This window comes from Gopherus flavomarginatus, chromosome 24 (genome assembly GCF_025201925.1).
Source record: "Gopherus flavomarginatus isolate rGopFla2 chromosome 24, rGopFla2.mat.asm, whole genome shotgun sequence".
Lineage (NCBI taxonomy): Eukaryota > Metazoa > Chordata > Testudines > Testudinidae > Gopherus > Gopherus flavomarginatus.
The window spans coordinates 9,117,295-9,138,376 of NC_066640.1; the positions used below are offsets into that span (position 1 = coordinate 9,117,295).

General features: G+C 42.9%; 1 protein-coding gene across 7 annotated transcripts in view; it reads left to right on the plus strand.

Annotated features, from left to right (window-relative positions):
- The window catches only part of KDM4B (lysine demethylase 4B), a 157,257-nt gene that overhangs the window by 84,459 nt on the left and 51,716 nt on the right, over positions 1–21,082 (plus strand). The window contains exon 9 of one of the 7 annotated variants that reach the window (XM_050934422.1): positions 1,607–1,781. The exons of the other annotated variants lie outside the window; for them this stretch is intronic. Coding sequence (XP_050790379.1) covers positions 1,607–1,660 — 54 coding nt within the window. The 3' untranslated portion in view covers positions 1,661–1,781. Of the gene's footprint in view, positions 1–1,606; positions 1,782–21,082 lie in introns of those variants that run through there. 7 annotated transcript variants of the gene reach the window in all.

Below are 21,082 nucleotides of genomic sequence, written 5' to 3' on the forward strand. Positions count from 1 at the left end.
GATCCAATGCAGTGCTCTGTCTGAATCAACAAGGTGAAATGAGTGATCTCATTTCAAATATTACATATGCTGAGCTTTCTTAAAATTCCCACTGTCAGACTAGCACCACTGCAGCTGTGGTTGGGAATGGTGGGAGCGCTAGTATAGAACATCCACTACATTTTTATCATTGTGTTATCTAGGCCATCTTTGAACAGAGTTAGGAGATGTACCGTGGTAATAAAAGCCTGCTGCCTGCCAATGCCAGTGTTTTTACCATAGCTTGTACCAGTGCTTGTGTAATGCTATGAAACTTAAAGAAAAAGCTTCTTATAGATAAATCTCCCTGGGGTATAAACTCCCAAGCTTAACAATAACAATTTGGTCAATGCTGACATTTAATCAAGTGCAGATCTTTACAGCAGAAACATCCAGCTACTATGGGATTATGGAGATCTTGTGTAGTTACCTCCTCTTTCCCCACTCGAATAGCTGAACCCTACCCTAAGGTGTTTTCACCCTGGTAGATGTCAGATGATTTATTGAGATTGTAGACTGAGCCATATTCTATTTATATCTGTGCTCTGCAGAATAAGGAAGGGTGGAACCGAAGCCATAATTCTGAGATTGTGTTTTGGAGTTAAAGGAGCAATAAGAAAAGCCTAAAAGCCACAAGAGGTCTTAAATAAGTTTTGTATGCATCAGACTTAAAAAACAAACAAACAAAAAAAAAAGCTACGTAAATTTGATCTGAAATTTTAAAAATAGTGCTCAGGTCTGCTGCAACCTGGCATAATAAATTTCAGTTTGCAGCAAATGTTCCTGGAATTCTAAACCCCAGAAAATGGGGGTTTAATCATTGAAATTTTGACAAACCCTTAACTACAGCAGCGCCATCGGGCACTGCTCTAATATTAAAAGCAATTTTGAGCTCAGCCATGTGTTCACAAACAAGTGACATTTGGGAAGTGCAGTTTTAGATTGAGCCTCCATGCTCACATTGTTAAGCGGCATAGCGTGAAATTACTGAACAAACAGCATAGAGAACTCTGAGCAGATCTGGGGAAAGAAAGTTGGAGAGTGGAAGGAGATGCCCAATTTATTTCCATTGCACCAGGTGACACTTCTCTGATTACAGGATTTCCATTTAATATTTCCAAAATCATGAGTTGCATTTGCATGTGTATGTGTTAACCCTTTGTTGCCAGGGTAGGGGATTCCAGATGAGGTATGAGCTCTGTTATGGTATATAAGCAATAAGTTCATTAACCTCTCCTTTTTAAGTTAAACAAGGATTTAATGAAATATCAGATGGTTGTGTTGTGTGTGAACTCAGATTGCCTGTGCTTTTCATGATGAAAGAAAAATCCTGGACTGTGCTTTTCTGGTTAAATACCACAGGTTTTTTAAATGAGTTGACTAAAGCAGCTATTCTGATTTTGTTCATTTATTTTGGTTTTTTGCTGTCAGACATAGCTGTATTATATTTGCTTATACCAGAGTGATTTTTCCGTAAGTCACTATCATAGTTCTTAAAGTGCTTAGAAATGACACTGTGGAAGTACAGAATATTTATTTCAGTACAAAAAAGTCAATCTGTTTGGTGTTCCATCTCTCCTCTCTCCAGGTTGCAACAAGCAGGGCTGACTCCTGTGCTTACCACAACAGAGGACGTCAATAACAGGCCTTTCGCAACTAGCCAGATGGACAGTGCTCTTTTTTCCATATGCTCTGACATTGGGGACTCAGAGCATAGATTTTGCTCTGCTTACAGCTGTGAATGGAAGGAAAGATATTAATGACATACAATAAGAAGGTGCTCATATACTGGCGTGATGGGTGGCCTTAGAAAAACCTACATAGAGTAGCACTCTATGTCTGCCAGGTAGAAAGTACTGCTAACTACAGGAGAACCTGTCTAGACTGCAAAAATGCATTATAACCAGAGCAGAGTTTAATGATCAGTGTACTAGAAACTAGTTCTGCTGTAATTGTAGGACAAGCATCAACATTTGCAGAAAATCAACACTTCAGCAGTGGCTGTAAAGTTGCATAGGCAACTAATTATAGATGTGTACCTTACATCTATGTAAACTTGTAGCTAGGGCTAGTAAACACCGGAGGGCGGGGGGAGTGAGAGAGGGAAGGGAGGTTAAGATTCAATTAGAAACTGGTCTGGTGGGCATTTAACTGGCTAGTTTGCTGCTGTAACATGAATTTTTTAAAGAACCCAGTGGAAATTAGATGTTTCTGAGGTGAACATGGGAAATAGTCAAAATGACTATAGAGGGGTGTATAATTGTAGCTGAACAGGAATCTATAATGTTAGAGATGTGAACTGTTATCTGTCAGCTAGTTACTGATAGACAGCCTATTACCATATTAGCATCTTTATCCAAGAAATCCTTGCCCTAACTAAGCTAAGGGTCAGTGCATGGTGTGATTATCAAGTCAGCTTTGTGTGTCTCTCCTGTATCTACTTACTGTGTCCGAGTCAGGTCTGGGTACTTGGCAGACAGCTGATCATCCAAGGTATCCTGAATTCTGTGGTTTCTGCCTCAGGCCTGGCCTATCTCTCTTTTTTCTTCCCAGTTCTTTGATCAGAATAGGTCTTCAAGTCAGGTCAACTGAACGAAGTAATCTGTCAAGTAATTGTTTTCTGCCTCTTTCACTTATCATAAACCAATACCTGGCAAACACCTTTCTGCCTCAAGGGGTGTATAAGAAGTATCTGAAACCTCTTAACATGCTATTTTAAACATTCTACTTCTCTCAAAGTAGGGAAATTGTCCCTATCATGCATACCTCAATTGCCTCCTGCAGCAGAGCTTAATGAGAGGATGTTTCCAAGCTGTTAACCCAGTTTAGGGAGTGATTACTTTGTGCTTTTAAGCTTTCCTGAGTCTGAACTGAGTTCAGTCCCTGCCTCTGGCTCTGGGATTCTTGGCACACTCTCAGGGTATGTTTATACTGCTGCTGGAGGTAGGGGAACATGTGCTAGTGTTGACTGAGCGAATGTGCTAAAAATAGCAGTGTAGTTATGCAGAGTACAGGCTTGTTTGAGGACCCAGGTATGTACTTGGGGGGCTAACCCATTGTGCTGCTGTGGCTAGGCTATTTTACTGTGGTAGCTCAATCAAAGCTAGTGTGTGTATGTCTAGCCAAGCTGGAAATTACATCTCCAGCTGCAAAGTAGATGTACCCTCATTCTCTTTCCAGCACCCCCTTCTTGGAGATGATACTTGGGGTTCAACTGCCTAGTCATGAAACTAGTATCAGCACCCCCAGACTCCCCAGATGCTTAATAACGTCCTTTCCAATCTTGCGGTGACTCTAGCTTAGGGTTTACCTCGTCAGGGACATGCCTGTTTGCTTCAGCTACCACAGTCTTTTGCAAAGGTTTCTAACAGAATTACTCTTTGCTTAGTACAAGTGAGAAATGGATCGAGACAAAATAAAGATCACCCGCATGCAAATCTCTGCCTCAGTTTCTTCACCAGTCTGCAGTGTTCTTTGGGATTTGGTCAGAGTCTAAGAAGTCCAGGATCCCATTCCTGCATATGACTTCTCTTCTTGAATACAGAGTCTCTGTCTGACCTCTGCAATCAGTGTCCTCTAGCTCCTGGGTGGTCTCGTAGTCCAAAAAGGTCCCCTCTGCTATGAAAGCATGCCTCTTTGTTCCTCTCTAGTGTCCCAAGTGTAATTCGTCTAGTCTTTAAATACTAGTATAAACACCAGGTTTCTTTGTTGCCTCCTCTTCTGGGCAAAATTCCTGTTCCAAACCCCTTCCCCATAGACCACCAAGAATAACCAGATTCTCTGAGGTTAAGCACCCTCTTTAGTATACCCATTGTCCTGCCAGAGCAGTTATTAAACTGTTAATGACTACTTTTGTTCTTTCGGGCAAGGGGTGTGTTGTGTTATTTGGCCCTTATCAGCTCATGGCTCGTTTATTACACATTGGGGTTTGGAATTAGACAGAGTTCATAAAATTAGTCAGAATCCATACGTTGTACATAAATCTCCAAATCATCATATTATCCCTGTAAATGCCTCAGCCTGTCCTCAAGAGGTTGCGTTGCAGCCATCATCCTTCCAGTCAAGAGGGCTTGAATGGAACCTGCCAGAGGCTGCTGATGCCATTTCAACGAAGAGCTGAAGTTGAGCCTTGCACGTTGTTTCTGGCTGTCTTTGTGGAACCAGTGGCTCTACTGTCCTATGGGGTGGGGTAGAAATCTGATATCAATCTTTAGACTCATGTATATCCACATGGAGCATTATCACCAGGCCTTCCCAGCCAATTCTAGATTCTTTGGTCTGTCATGTGGAGAGATCTAACTCCTGCAGGAAGTGTTACTTTTCAAGATTCTAATGTTTTTGGAGATGGGCTGTATTAGTCAGTTGGTATTTACTGAGTGGAAAGATTGCTAAGGGGATAATATTGAAGGGTTGTGTTTGAAAGGGGGGCACAACATTTCAGGTGTCAGCCTGCGCTCTGAATTTCCTTGTGTAGATCCATAACTTAATGCAAATGATATTGCCATTTTATTTGAGTGTGAGTGTTTGGTCTTTGTACGCTAGTAGTAAGTGTTTGCATGCAGACTGCTAGATGCGGAGATTATAAGAGAAAATGCTTCATACCCTCACACGTTTTTACCCCCTCTAGCATCTTCTCATGAACCCTGGCCCTTTTGGTAGTGGGCTCCAGTTAATTGTTTTGTTTGGTTTCTCTGTTTAATGCTGTCCAGGAAGTCTTATGACTGAAATAAAGCAACTGATTGTTTTCTCTTCCTAGTAATGTGTAATTTTGCTGATAAGACTGCAGTCACATTCTGCATTTCTGCTTTAGTTGGCTTTGGTTTTGGTTTTGGTTGTCATCTGTACAAGGCCCCTATCAATCAGTAAAGCTTACAAGATGATACCATTTAATCAGGTACACTACTAATAACCCTTTTTATAGCCTGCATTTACAGAACCCCCTAAACAGCCTATACCTATAATCTTCCCTTATTCAAGAAGGCACTTCTGAACCTGCAATTACTCAAGAAATTCATGTGTATATCACAGGTCAGCTTTTCCATTTCTTTTGCAAACCTGACTGGATATAGGTGGATGGGAGCAATTTCTTATGTTCCTTATTATATTAATAGCAGACACTAGAGGCTGATAACATCTATGTTACCGCAGGCTGGCATTTTCATAGCTTCATTTCATCTCCCATTGACTCCAAAGACTGTCTTAGAATTATCTGTCTCAATACAAAATGGGGTCAAGATGCTCTGTCTGCTTGAGTCCTACTTTTATGTGCTGGTACAAGTAGCCTTCATCTCCTCCTGGTTAGCTTTCCATCACAGATCTCCACTGCAACTCTCCTGCTTGCCTGTTTTTCTTTTTTTTTTTAAATATAGTCAAGACTACATACAATAATATATATAGCCTGCCTTTCTTTGGAAAAGGTGCTCTTTTCGGAGCAGTATTTCTTTCCCATAATTTACTGTGCCTGAACCTTTTCCACCATAGCTTACCATTTGTCACTGATATATGTCTAATTTAGATTTGAAGTGCCTGGATATTAGAGACCTTGTCTATAAAGTGCAATGTACAACAAAGGCACTGTGAAATAAGCAGAGCAACAGGTTAGGGATGCATCAACTGAAGCATTGCTTATTTGACGCACTGGTGTCAGTAAGTTTTATCGAAGAAGGTGGGTTTAGTTTCCTGTTAATGTAATTCCCGAGGAGCTGGCAGGAATAATTTGAAAGCATGGCCTGGGGTCACACTGCAGGCAGGCTGCCTCAGTTTCGCTCTTGGACTGTTCAAATAAAACTTCACCCAGGCTTGTTCCCTCCTTGGGCATTGAGTTTATTAATATGAAATAAACGCCAAACGAAACTCAAAATCCCAGAGCAAAGTCATTCTGAAAGTCCACACACAACAAAAGTTTCTCTTCCTCCTCCCAGGCCTTCCTGCCTGGGGCCTTTCCAGCTTTGGCAGGTCCTGTCTGGCTGGTGTCTCAGTCCTAACTCCCAGGACTCTGCTGGAGAATGCTCATGCCTGGCAATCTCTGATCCCTGAACATTTCCCCCCTTCATTGCAGCTTCCTGCTGATCTTTACAGAGAAGAGACTTCATCTCTCCCAGGTGTGGCTCCTTAGTAATCAAGGCAGACTTGCTGCAGCCCTCTGGCCCTTAAGGTCAAGCCACCCTGTTACAGAGCTGTTGAGATTACTTTGCAAGCTCTCTGTTATCAGAGGAAGAATATTTACCTTTTTAAAGCAGAATGATGGTGCCTCTTTCTTACTTCGGTTCTGAGGGGGATCAGTGAAGATTGCAGCCCATCTGGGATATTTCTCAAGTTCAGTACTTGGACAGTTTTTAAAAGGAGAGGCCTTTTCTAATACTTAGCCTGGTTTACTTCGAACTTAATTACCATACAGTGTAAACCAGATTGCTTTTGGTGCTTTTGAAGACTTTGTTCTTCTGTTTGGTAATGAATTTGCCTGCTCTGGGTGATTACTGAAGGGTCCGGAGGAGATGGGCTGGCCTTTTGGAGCGGAAAGCTGCCCCTGACCAGTTGATTCCTGAGGTATCTGGGTGACATGATCTCCTGGTCTTTCTCTGTCTTACTAACTCTCTGATTTATTTTGTTGAACGTGCTTTGTGGTTGCAGTAAATAGCTATGTGAAGAATGGGCTCCCTGCAGCTTATTCTTTCAGCTTCTCTGTCACACAGGAGTCCACCAGCCCCAGTCATTCATGTGGCAGAGTGGAGGCTTAAGGAGGTTCACATTACAAGGCTATCAAAAATCCTTTTGCAGATATACCTTACAGTTGTCAGCTGGTGTCATTCCATTGGAATAGCTTCAGAAGATGATACTGGAGAGTCAGCCAATGAGTGTGGGCATAAAGCAAAAAGAACAGTTCCTAAAATGCCTGTCACCAAACAAAACATTGGTCCTCTCAGGTCAAGTAGCTCATAAATAGTGGACACTTTAACAGGATAGGTGGTTCCTTGCTGATAGCTTCAGTGGAGTAAATCTTTCTTGAAGCATTATTTACAAATATTGTGTTCCAGTTGGTGAGAGTTAGGAGGAAAAACCCTAGTGTTCTCGATCATTCATGTTTCCCAGCCATTCATGGAAGGATTGCATATGTCTTAAGCAAGTCTGGGATGGATCAGAACTTTTCCTCCTGTAAAGTCTGCCTCTCTGGCTAGAGAAGTATGTAGCAATGTAGCTGTGAAGTTCATGGCGTTTCAGTGGCAAAATACTCATGAGAAATGGAGATTGCCATTGTTACTATAGAACTTCTCTGCAGCCTTAAAACCCCAGTAAGGAGGGGGGAGAGATGAGGGTCTCTGCCCAAGAGAGGTTACCGCTGGGAGCTGGAAACCTTAGATGGGTGACCCTCAAGGGGCCCAGAGGGGGAATACAGGTGCAGTTACCCTGAAACTATGATAGTTAATTAGGAATAAAAATGTACATCCTTGCTCAGTCAAAACTCTCCTTAAAGTCAGCAGAAGACTTGGCTCCTTACCTAAAGAGTTTGGTCAGTAAGATTACTGAAAGCATGTGGTGAGAGAACTTTATTTTTAATCTAATACTGGTGCCTAACAAACTGTGTTTTATCTTTATTTTTCTTGTAATCATTTCTGAGTTTTATGCCTCATCATTACTTGTACTTACTCGAAATCTATCTCTTGGCAGTTAATAAACTTGTTTTATTGTTTTATCTAATCCAGTGTGTTCAAATTGAAGTGTCTGGGTAGCAAGCTGTGTGCATATTATTCCCTTAAAGGAATAATAGACTTACTATATTTGTTCTGTCCAGGAGAGGGCTGGGCAGTGTAGGACATAGATTTCTAGGGGAAAATCTGGGACTGGGAGTGTGTTGGGGTCACCTTGTGGTAATTGTTAAGGCTGGTGTGATCCAGGATGTGGCTGGCTGGCTGCAGCACAAACACAGACATAGCAAGGAGTGACTTACATGCTGGAGGCTGTTCCTGAGCAGTCCAGGTTGGAGGCTTCAGAAGCAAGGCATTGTAAAGTGCTCCCTAGGTTACAGGGCAGGAGTGACATAGCTACTCATTAGTCTGGATTGTACCCTGGTACGTCAGAGTGGGTTGAAGCCCGAGCCATGCTTTAACTTGGGCTGAACCCACTCACTTTTCAGTGAGGGTGCAGGCAAGATCACTCAGGTGCTGATAGTTTTTCAGTGCCCTTCCTACAAATTTTTCTGCAGTTGACAAGGTTGACTGGGAAAGAATCCTACAATGCCTCAGCCCAGAGAACCATGGGATATGCCCACAGACACGCATGGGCAAGTACAGAAATAACAACATGACTGTGGTTCTGCTATGAGAATGCTCATACTTGAGGTAGGCTAACTGAGTGCCTGGGGTGACTGTGTGCTGTGTAGTTATACTCCGAATGTTGGGTACATTCTGATTATTATTAATACTGCTTGTCTCTTAACTTCCACTTGGCTGTGGGGGAGAAGGTAAGTTGTCTTTTTATAGCCCTCCTACATTCCCAGAACTCAAGTCCCCATTGTTTGATCCTGTTGAAAGCCCAAATGCAAAGCTAGTATTCTTGGTGAGTACGCCAGTTAAAACAGAGCAGCTGGTTTGGGAAACGAGTTGCCTTCTAGATGGTAACTTACCTAAGTTACTGAGATCAGATGTGCTTTGAGATTGAAAAGCATTTTCATACTCCTGATTGGCAGGGCTGGCTACAGATCTTTGTGCTGGAATCTGGGCCAGTGCATCTGTCATGGAACTCTGAATGAATATTGAGTGGGTTGATTTAAAACTAGCACTGTCTTTGTGGTTCCCTGTTCCCCCTTCTCCTAACAAGTGAGAGCAGCTTTAACCATTCAAAGAATGGGAGTACTTGGCTGCTGTTGTAAAATAAATCCATACTTCCAAACATCTCTATTCCTGTGGCTTTTTCCTGCTGGTGACAGGAATCTAACTTAAACTCTGTGGGTATCCTAGAAAACGATTACAAGTGTAATTTAAATGCATCTTTATTCTTTCACGGTAAACATGCTTCGAGGGAAATGAGTCATCTCATATCTCTGTCCTGTTCATGTTCCCTAGGAGTGTGCATGCCGTGGATGTGCTTGCGGGGTGTGTGTGGGAAAAGGGTGGTGTGGTGGTCAGGCAAGTAAGAGGGATGGATGGGTAAGCACAGGCTGGGAGTTTTTTTCCTTGCCTTCAGGGTGACAGAGTCCATATTGAACAACCTTGTGCTCATGGCTCTTTGGAAATGCTGAATGTTCACGTTAAACCGATGTCACTACATCTGAGATGCTTGTTCGTTCTACTTTCAGCACTCCTGTCTACCCTGCTTAAATCATTTGCTTGCTGAGCAGGGCCCCAATTTTCTTGCCTGCTCTGCTCCCCTCCCCAAGGCCCTTAGAAATAAAACAACTTCTTTTTGTTTTTTCGCTGCTGCTGCTTTTCCAGTGGTCTAGTTGGAGATGATTCATCTTCAGCTAGTCTGCTGTTTTGTCTCTCTCTGTATTGTAGATGGCCTCATAGCAGGAGAACTCTGAGAGGAGTGCTACCTGTTGGATAGTATTGATGCATGGTTAATATATTAATACCATCTATTCCAGGAGCAAATTCCCTTGGCAGTGCTGGGAGAGGAATGGCTTTTTTCCCTCTCAATGCCCTTTCCTTTGACTCCCCCCCCCCCCATGCCTTTTTAAATACCTTCTAAACACTAGTATTCATTACTCCCCCCCCGCCCCAATCCTTAGCCATGTGTACAAAGAACACTTTACAGTGAAGGCTGCCTTTTGTGACAGTTGGAGCAGATTCCTTCCAAACTGCCTGTCTTGATTTTTGGCTCCAGTTTGTTTAATCATTCGTCTTTCCTGACAGAAGTGCTCCTAATTTTCTTCCAACTTGGTTCCGTGGTGACAAGTGCAAGGTTTTCACCGGGTGACTCAGAGAGGAGAATTATGAATAAGAATTCAGATCTTGTGTGTTTTCAGTAACTCACCAGTTCCTCATGCTGCTTTGAAAGTATCTGCAGGTGGATGTAGATTCTGACTGAAAGGGTTAGGAATGCTTCATTTATTGCATGGTTTTCAAAAGAGCTTTGGTTGCCTGTGCTGTCTTTTGCCTTTTTCAGATATATACATAGTTTCCTGCCTGCCTTATTTATGCACAAACTTGCTCTCTATGCCAGATTCTTGCAGTTGAAGATACACAAAGTGAATTTTAGCTGCTTAACTTCTGAAAAGAGGTTAATCCAAAGTACATACGAGATGCTAGTAATGCCAGAACATACTGTGACCAATTCATTGTATGGTAAATGAGCATTCTCTGTACACCATAAGAGAGGTGTTTTTTATTGGAAGAGGTGCCAGTATTCATCCTAGACTGAAAAGCATGTCAGGTCTGGTAGAGTTTGCTTCCAGGACTGTTTCTAGAAAAGTATGTGTATGCCAGTGTGTGGAGGGGGAGCAGTGAGGCAAGGTAGTCCTGAGCTGGTTTCACCGTATGGAGCAGCTGCATACCTGTTCAGAACAGGAGTTAGTTTTCCCTCATCTGGACAATTTGATGATTATAGAAGGAAAAAGTGCTCTTTTAACTTAAGGAGTTAGAGGCCTGCCCTGGGATCGTGAAGGTTCAAGCCCTGTTGACAGCCAGAGTTGGAAGGTTCTCATGATTGCTCATGATGGAATTAGTGTTTTCCAATGTTCTTTCTGTTTGATTTAATTCACATAATGAAAGTTTTATCGTTATAATTGACTGATTATAATAGTTTTTGGCATGATACCCAACAAAACACAGGTTTTCCATATGCTGGTTGTTTGTCACATACTTTAATTACATGTTACCCACTGACAGATTTGAGGCTGGTCCAACTGATGGCTCACAGGACAATTCCTTGTGGCCCCTGAACGCATCTGCCCATGCAGCAGACCTGCTGTACAAAATGGTGTCCTTTGCGCAGCATGACTTTGCATGCACTGGACATGTGAAGTCATGCCACATAGAGGATGCCATTTTGTTTCGGTATGTGACACATGGAGGTGCTACTCATGAGGCCTACATCACTAGAAAAGTTGGACCACCTCTATGAACGGTTGTTCCGATTGGCTGCAGTTGTATTTGTGATACCAATGATACACAACTGCACGTGAGGCAATCTGTTCCATGAGGTCCCTGTGGTCACAGGTCAAACCCCATAACAATGTGGTTGTGTTCCTCTGCGATATACTGATTTGTGCTAGCCTATGAAAAAGTCTGATTTGCAATTAGGAAAGTACTTCCAAATTCTTTCCCTAAATTATAGTAATGATGGAAGTATCATCCTGTGGTGGGAAACCCACAAAGAGGTGTTCCATAGGCAGGGCCCTTCAATGTCTCCAGGAATCCAAACTTTATATGAATATTTTGGAAATATCTGTGATCCTTTGTGTGTTCTTTCTTTTGGACCTGGTTACCAAAAAGATAGCTTCATTTCAAAGTGTCAGGGCCCTGTGCTGCACGTAAGCCAGTATGCTATTTCCTGCAGGATGTGGGACTGGACTGTGATTTATTGGTGACCTGGGACAAAAGGAGAAAGTGATTACAGACCAGCTTCGCCAGTTGATAATACACCTTCATGAACAGTTCCTAAATCTTAAATGTGACACTTTGGACATGGATGTTTTACGTTCCACTGAGCAGAGTTACGTTTCTGCAAAACTATGACAGTGATGAAGGTCTTCTCTCCATAACTTGGTTGCATCTGGAATATAATGACAGATTCCTGGTTCCTTTTTTTTGAGCACAAAAGGTAAAAAACACATGGAAAGCAGAGTATGCATAGAGACTGCTTTACCTCCTCAGCGGGGTAGTCTAGGATAGCTATGGCTTAGCAGCTTGGGAATTTTGAAGTTGTGTGGGTGCTGCTATCTGCTCACTTAAAGCATAACCCAAGAATGGTGACTGTTGTAGTTCCTGAGTTAACTGTACCTCTGACCTCCTTATGGCCTTCTCAAGGCCATCTCACTGAAGTCTCAGCGTCTAGCTGTCATCTTTCTTGGGGCAGAGTCCCATGACTTTTCTCCCTCTAGACCTGGACCTTAGGCTGTAGATTGCTGCAATTCACTGATTTTTTTTCAGCAGACTTAGCTTTAGCGCAGCTCCTGCAGGCCTGTTTTCTCAGGGGCAATTAAAGGGTTAATCAGTGACCAACCAGTTTTCATAGAGCAAAGTACTATTTATTCGGAACAAAAATATTAGAGAAAACAAATCGTAATGGCAAACAGCTTAAATAAAGATCTGGCTTACCCAGGACTGGCTCCAGGTACCAGCATTCCAAGCTGGTGCTTGGGGCAGCAATTGGCATGGGGTGGCAGTCCCTGTTGTTTTGCCCCCAAGGAGCGCGCCGAATTGCCGCCGCGGACAGCGGGGACAGTCCGTGTGCCCTTAGGGCGGCAGGCGCGTTTCCGCAGCGGCGGCAATTCAGCAGCAGCTTCTATGTTTAGCTGTCTGCAGCGGCTTCAGCTAAACATAGAAGCTGCAGCCGAATTTCCGCCACTGCGGAAAAGCGCCTGCCGCCCTAAGGGCGCACGGACTGCTCCCGCTGTTCGCGGTGGCAATTCGGTGCGCTGCTTGGGGCGGCGAAAACTGTAGAGCCGGCCCTGGGCTTACCAGATGGTCACCCCTCTTCCACAGGGAGAGTCTGGTAGGATTTAAAGTACTTCAGGTCCACTGCAGACCTGTTACCTGCTTTGTTTCAACATTGTTTCTTAGTTCCTACAGCAAACATCTTTTAGCTCGCCCATTGAGCCTGGTATACAGTCACTAGCCAGCCCATAAAGTTACATAAACATTTCTAAAGTTGATGCAATAGTGTTTGAATATTCTGTGTTTCCACAGCATCACAACTATCAGTGGGCTATTGTAATTACATAATTTCAGAACAAGAAATACAAGTGAGTAGCCTTCTTTCACGAAGCTGTAAATCTTGTACAACAGTGGAGAGAATTGAACTTTTTCCTACTAACGTCTCAAGACACTCAGCAAGTGTTGTTCGATACACATTTATAAAATGCTTACTACATAGGCAATCATCATTTTATTTAGCCCACAAACTGGAATGAGGCTGTCAAGAAATAAAGGAGTTCATATTTTATTGAATCCCCATTTGTAATGCTTCTGAGAGGATTCTGACAGTCCTGTTGGGCTCAAGCTCTGGGTTTCACTGATTTTTGAATTGTTTTGTACTGTAATTCTGTTTGCTGTATAGAGGAATTGCCTTCATGTGTTTAGGATAGATCCTAGACTAATGCCTTGAGAGAGTTGGAGAGTAACCACCTGATGTAGATCTACAGAGACAGGAACATAGGTCTGAAAGGGACCGCTGGGGTCATTGAGTCCCATTCTTTGCTATCGCTGGTAACCCAGTCATATAATACTGTTCATTAACTTATCAAGCTGCATCTTAAAACTAGCTAGGTTGCTTGCCCCCACTACTCCTACTGGAAGGCTGTTCCAGAGTCTCATTCCCCGGATGGTTAGAAACATTCGTCTGGTTTTCAGCCTACGTAGTGAAGGCTCTGAGGGAAGGCGCACAGTAGTTTTGGGGAATTGTTTTTTTAGTTTAAGATGTCAGAAGAAGCTTTGTATGAATCTATTAAATTTTTCCCAACGTGAGAGAGACTTCTCAACACTGTCTACCATTCTATTTCCTGAACCAGAATTCTCTGTTTTGATCTTGTTTATGGACAGAGTGGAGGAAATCTTGCCCTTATCTGACACCATTTGTCACCTATCCACCATCATTCTACCCGCAGAAACCTGCACAGAGCATTACAGAAGCAAGCAGAGAGGAAGCATGCCCTGCAGCCGAGGACCAGGGGGAGTCCTTAGAAGTTTTTGCCTAATTGTTTTGTTTATGAAACTCTACAGTGTGTTTCCAATGGATTTCCTAATGAACTGGTTTGTTTTTTTTAGACTTACAGCAATGCTAGTAATTACACCAGAAACAGGGGGTCAGGGCTCATTCCTTCCCACAAGCTCTCAACTACCAGCGAGTAAACACGCACATGCACATTTTTTTAGCTCTTCCTATTTTTCCCCCTTTAAATTTAACTCTTCATTAACCTAAGGACAGGTAGTCCTAATTTGCCTTTCCCATCTTGCATAGGCATCTTCCTGAAACTTATGGTGCCTTGGCCAGTTTACAAAACTTGGGCATCTAGATGGGTGCCCGCTTGAAGCCACAGAATGTGGAGTTTAGTGGAAGGAAAATTTAGGGGAGGGGGCACGTGACCATGTTTCCATTGCCATATGGGGTGAGTAGTAATTAGCTGAACCCTAAGTCTGTCTGAATTAGGTCAAAGACATAAATCTGCAGGTTAGGGTATTATACTGGGAAGGGAGCCTTTTGGAGACAACTACTCTGAGAGATGCAGGTAACAGAAACCTGTAACTGTCCTGCTCAGTTAGCGTTCTGGGATTTTATGTGGAAAGAGGCAGTGTGAAAAGTATTAGCAATATATTGTTTTTCCCCAATGTAAGTGAATTAGTGGATAAGAATTTTAGCTTCCTCTTGGAAGCAGCCATTTTGCTTGCAAAGCAACCTTCTCTGCGACCCTAGTATCGTGGGCAATCCAGAGTTAGAGGCATTAAGTCAAAGCTTCTGTCCTGCTTTTAAAACTGCTTTAACAAGGAGAAGAACTCCATCTTTGAATGTGTACATTTTTTCTTGTGTTTAAACCAGCATTAAAGCAAAATGGAATTTAGTTCAGTCTTGGCAGATCTTGCATTTTGCCAGGTCTGAATTCAGCAAAACATTCAGAACAGGCCTGAGTTCGGCAGGAGGCCCAGAACTGCCATTTTTTAAAACTGATTTATTTCATCTAAGCTTCTATTTCTGTATGGAGAGAAATGTTTATTCGCATTAACTTTCTATATGCTACTGAGCAGTTTGGATTCTGTTTCCTTTTAGTAGCTGGGAAGTCAGTTGTTGGGGAGAGAATCCACCTTCCATAAAAGCGATAAAATGAAATTCAGCTTTCTGTATATTTCTATTTTATTTTCATTACTGTTTATCAAATGAGCGATTTGACGTAATCCTCTGTTAAAGGACACAAATTATTATTAGTGGTCATAAAAGACAATTTGACATATCTGAAAGACATTGGTGAGACTTAGCAGTTTCCCTCCTCCCCCCTAGTGGGAATGGTAAAAGAATGGTAAGAGAGAATGGGAAGGAAGTCCTTGGCTTGACTAAATAATCACTTCTCCCATTTAGACTGTGGTAACATGGCAATGAAATGACGTTTTAGCCTTTGCAGGGCTAGGACACTGTCTCTTTTGGGAAAAAAAATTTATTGTGTTCATGCAGTCTCAGGCTCTCAAAGGGGCCTGCTTTACCAGGTCTGAATTGATCAGATCTGCTGGGATGGGATAAGTTGCAGGACTCGAGATGGGGATTTTATTTACTACTTTGTCTTTTTTTTGTATTTTTATAAGCTCTGTCTTAATACTACAGTAGACTAACCTGAACTCTGCGTTCTGTGATAGTGTGAAAAGAGGGAAATCTGTTCAATACTGACTGTCCTCAAGCTGGGATCTTCAGCTTATCTAAACAGATTTATTTATGGTTCTGTTACATTTGCTTTGCCATGCTTGGATAACCAGATCCCTATTTCTCCTTGGGGAGGTGGTCAGTGAAGTCTCTAGCTTCTGAAATGAGAGAGAAGATGGGGGCAGAGGAAGCCTCGATAGAAAATATATGGAGAGTTCCCCTGCATGTGATGAATTTCCCTGGATTTGGTGAATTCCTAAAAAGCCCTTCTGGGCTATGAGGAAGGTGGACTTTTTGTTAAATACTTAGGTCAAGGGCAACACTAAAACTGAATATATATATTTCAATTATTTCACTAAATGGGCCCTTGGAGTCTGTCTGAGAATCATGAATCACGTGGACACCAGGCTTCTGCCCTCTCATGCTTCATGTAGGCACCAGTCCTGTGTTCTGTCTAGAGTGCAGGCAGGATGAGAGAGAGCTTGTTATGTTAAAAATGGTAGGCATTCACCCTGGGGTGCAGGATTTTAACAACAGGCCAGTGAGGGGTTCACTGGGTGAAGCTTTTTTTACTGAGCTGTCATTATTTTGTTTTTCTGAAGTCAATTTGTTGCTGCTTTGGGTCTCTGATTCCCTGTAACTGAAGGAAAACAGCAAACCCTACAACATTCTTTCATTTTCCTCTGAACTTGCCAGCAGGTCCTAGGAGACCCTGGTTATGAATATTCTGCTGTTTGATCTGTCACTTTCTCGGCATGCATGGTGACAGCCACGCTGTTTCCCAGCAGTTCGGTATGCCAATCTGGGTACCAAATGAGGAGGAGGAGAGACTCAAAGATGCATGATTAGACCCCGGGGTCCCTTAACTCCATAGCTGTAAGTTTTTTCATCTGTCATTTCAACTTGACAAGTGTACGGCCTTCATGTTGCCATTTAGTCATGGTCCATGCTTTTGGGGACCTTGTCACTCTAACGCCTTCTGTGGGTCTAAAGCAGGGATGAGTTCCACTGAGAGAGCAGAGGAGGAATCCTGTTAGAAAGATTCCTTGGGCTGCTTGAATGGGTTTTTTTGCAGCATTTCACTTGTAGCATGTATCGGTGGGTAGGGAATGTAAAGGGGAGTTGGTACTGTTGTGCTGTGAAGATTGGGACTTCACATCAGGGTTTCTGTAGTCCAACCAGCACCAAATATGTCCATCCAGCTCCATTTTTTGAAGAAGACATTTATTTTTTATAAAAGTGATTAATATAACGTATGCTGGCTAAGCTGCACAGCAAATCAAATCCTGTACCTATTAAATCCAGGCAAAAGGGTAGCAGTGGTTAAACTTTTCTGCCACTGAGAGGAACTGGGGCAGCGTTTTCTGAGCAGATTTTTTTTCCTTGTGCAGATCTTTTAAAATCCAGTCCAGAACGCCATGGCCCAAGGCGTGCCATCTTGTCTAAAGGTATTAGCATTTAGGGGCTTACATAAAGGGAACAAGATTTCATACCTCTCCTTAATGCTATTGTTTGGGTATAGACACGCTCATTTTATAGCATTGCAACTAAAAGGCCTAGACATATTTTACTTTGAAAGCACAGATTTTTGGAAAGCAAATTGAACTCTGTAATGAGGTACTAAATCTCAGGCTTCTATGTAGCTTTAATTTAAATGTCATTAATTATTTTTTGGACTATTTTACCACACTTTATTTATGTACAGACTAATTTTATTTTCTATCCTATTTATACTTCATAATTTGAAGGTACATCATAAATATTGAGAGCTACTACCTATGTTGCATGCACTCTCTACAATCTCTAGTGAACTATCGGTGTTCCAGCTTTAGTGACATAGCTTATTAGGCAGTGCTACTTATCCCATCCTAACCCTCCAGCAAGGAGAATGGGGAGAGGCAGAGTAGACATGGGCAGGGTTGTTGATTTGCGCATGCCTGTTGATCTGTGTTTTCTGCAGCAGTCACAAAAATCCATTACAGACATCCCAGGAATTGATTAAATTGTCACAAACAGCTGTACGGAGGGGGGTTTCTTGAAGCACGGCTCATCAAGATGTCCAGTATCTCCACATGCGAGGCACAGCTGAAGGGAATGTCACTGTCACCAGAGTGTATAACAGTAAATAAGGGGCAGGAGAGAGGAGAGCAGCCACATGGCTTCAGTGCATGATGTGTGGCCTGGACTGATTGTGAGGAAGGTTTAATGTCTTAAGATGTAGTGTCAGCTCCTTGTATCCAAATGGTGGCTCTTCTGTTCTTGAAGTTGTGAGGAGACTGATCAGCATCCCTCATCTGGGTTCATGCTTACCTGAGATCTGACACAAGTGTTATTTCCTCTCCATTCTGAATGTGTCCTCATCTTCTGCACCCCCTTTTCTGAATATCCTGCAAAAAGAATTGGCCTCATTTATTCATAGCTAGATTATAAGCAGAAGAGGCCTGGCTCCTTAATGTAGTCACCATTTTTATACTTGAATGCATCACAAAGGGGGATATTTACAGAGCAGAATCAGAGTTCCTGCAGTGCAAGTCATTCAGGGGGCACCAATTACTCCTTTGTCCTGGTTTGTTACCATTTTGTAGGATGGTTGGAACACAATAGGTCCCCAGAGTTCTCAGTACTTGAGAGAACCTTTCAAACCTCTTTTAATTGCCCTCCCCCACCCCCATTTATTCCTAATTTTTCCATTAGAAACTAACAGCACAGCTAAACTCCCTTTCAGAGAGCTTTCTGTCCCTGTTTGCAAATTGGCAGAAGGCGGCTAAATGGGAGTGGGGAAGGAAAGAGTGTGTGTGTGTGTCAGTCACTCACCTTCAAAAATTCTAGCGTTTGTAGCCACATTCAGATACTTAGCAATATTTGCAAAAATGGAGTGATGGGTAAGAAGATGTGGAGATGGGGCAACATATTTAGGATTGGGTGAGTTATCTGAACAGGAAAACTGAAGAATATGTGCTTTCTTTGTCCTGTTTCAACTGCAAAAACAGCTGATGCATTTAAAGCCAGCCTTCTCTTTAAAGCCAGCCTCTACAACCCCCGATTTGCAGTTGCATTGAGAGTACTTGCTGCTTGAAGCAGGATTATGCTGCTGTGGGAGAGGGAAGGGAGTGAGGGGAAGAATTGTTTGGCCATTGTGGGACCATGAATACGACACAATTGTGGTGGCTGAGGAAATATTGTACAGGCTGGAAGAGGTCCCAGTGGAGAGAGACTGTGTGTAAATTATTCATACTCGCTAGTGTGAAAGCAATAAAATAAAATTAAAATTGAAATATAAACATACATCATGTTACATTTGTGCAGAAGGCGGGGAGCTTGGCTGCTGCAGACTTGTGGCATTGTAGGGGATTGCGGAGGTTAAGCCATAGAGACTGCAGCCTGGAGTGTCACTTCCCAGAATAACAATTGGACCTGAAATAGCCCAGTGTGTGAATTCCTGGCAATTTTTGTACATTGAGCGTTTGGGGCTTGCAGCCCCTGCCTTGTGGGAGTTAATGTTACCTGTTTTGGCTTCCATGGTTGCATTCAGGATACTCAGCCCCATCTGGCTGGATATTTGCCCTGTATTCCCTGAAGGGAGATGACCTTAGTGTGCTGAACACGTGCTGGTACCAAGGCAGAAGCAGGAAAGAGGATGTTCCTTGTCTCTACAGCTTGGTGTCTGGATTAGCCTTTTGCAAAGGGGAAAAGGGCCAGTCTCTAGGACCAACTGGTGATGTGCTCTGCAGGGTGCAGCTTCACGTTCCATCTCATAGGAGCACACAGGTGCCTTTTTTAATGATTTACAGGAAAGCAGTTGAAAAGCAGCTCGATACAAATCTCTTAAGCCACCATTGATGGAGACACTGGGGAAAGCTTCTGCCCAGCCCAGAATCTGAAGCATGGGGCACCATCTGTGTTCTGGCAGCTCCTTGGCCAAATTACATTCCAAGCCTTTCTTTCCTGCACTGTTTTTCATTAAATGAATTGAGTTTGCTGGAAATTGTCTGGTCATAAATATTCCCTCCCGCTCAGTACAGTCAGGTTATTACTGCTTCCCAAGTCAGTGCTTCGTTGCAGAGCAGAAGGTGGCCAGCACTCCTTATGAAATGAAAAACAGGAATGGGAAAAAAAATCCTCCGGCTGAGGAACTGGGGCAGCAGGGAGCTCTGCAGAGAACCTTTCTTTTCTCTACTGCTTCACATTCAGGGCCATAAATATTTTAATGCTGTTAGTAACAAATGAGAGAAGAGAGGGGAGGAGCACAGCCATACACTGTCTAATTTAGTGCATTTCTGCTGAGAAAGTGATAGAAATGTAAACGGATGGCTTGGAAAGGGTATATGTGGGTGTGAATCGGCTTTAAAAATATAGTCCTGGAAAATGACTCTAATTACATCATCCTCTGACTACAAAGCAGAACAGAAATCCAGTGTGAGTGCAAAACAAGACAAGAGTTTGTGGTTATCTGAGAGCACAGCTTGTAGGGTGCTGTCTGCTTCTGAGCACTAGAAAAGGAGTAAGCACAACTCACTTGGGTGATCAGTTGGTTTTTCCCCAGATTTGCTAGCAATTAACAGAGAGGCATATATACTCTGGTGCTTCAGTGCTGGGGGCAGAAAACGCTCTCTGTCAGGGGTATGGATAGTCTCGTACATGACTCATATAGTTTGGCATGGTGAAAATCTGTCCACCTAAAATACATTTGTATCTAGTCTCTTGCACAGCTGCATACAGTAATAAATGTGTATTTATAGTTCCACAGGTCAATTTTAATGCTGTTTTGGTAGCCCCCAAAATGGTATAAATTGTTCCCTGGTCTAGAGATGCTTCCTCTAAATGTCAAACAGTTATTGCTGTTTAGCCTTTTCCTTACCTCCCATCTGCTCAGCTCTTTTCCCCTCTGCATCCCCTGCAATTACGTGTGCCACTCTCTTCTGAAGCTGCAGTAGCACAGATCATTTTTCAGTGCTGTAGCCAGTCTTTAGTCACCAGAGGCTGTGTGTGGACACAGCCAAGCCTCTGTCTCTGATGTTCAGTTCTAACCGTTTAATTTAACTGTTACCATCCCACTCCTGGGAATCTAATAATTATCGTGACAACTGTTTAGGAGTAATAAATCACTTTTTAAGCATCTTTTGAAAATCATTTCCTTAACATGTGGATAAATGTGTTCTCTTGGTTGAACTGCAATCAAACTCAGGCAAAATTAATAGCAGTCAGGTTTTCCCTGCAGGCTGTTGGCTGACCACTCTACTTGATACACATCTGTATTTTTATTCTAGTCTGTTTTGTGTGGGCACAGCTGCTTCAATGCCAAGCAGGCCTCTTGGTTACTAGCTGCATCCAGAGGGGTCAGCGCATGCCCCCTCCCTACCCCCCACCAACTCCTGCCAACTGGTCAGTTAACTTTTGGTAGATGGGGACAGCTGGACAATGCTCCTCCTCGCATCCAAGCTGTGCTCCTGTGCCAGCAGTGAACAAGCCTTGATTCTGGATGCTACCACTTGCTGTGCACAATCCTTTCCAAACCAGACATCTTGATTTAGGAATGTAAGATTTAACAGGTATGGTGTGGCAC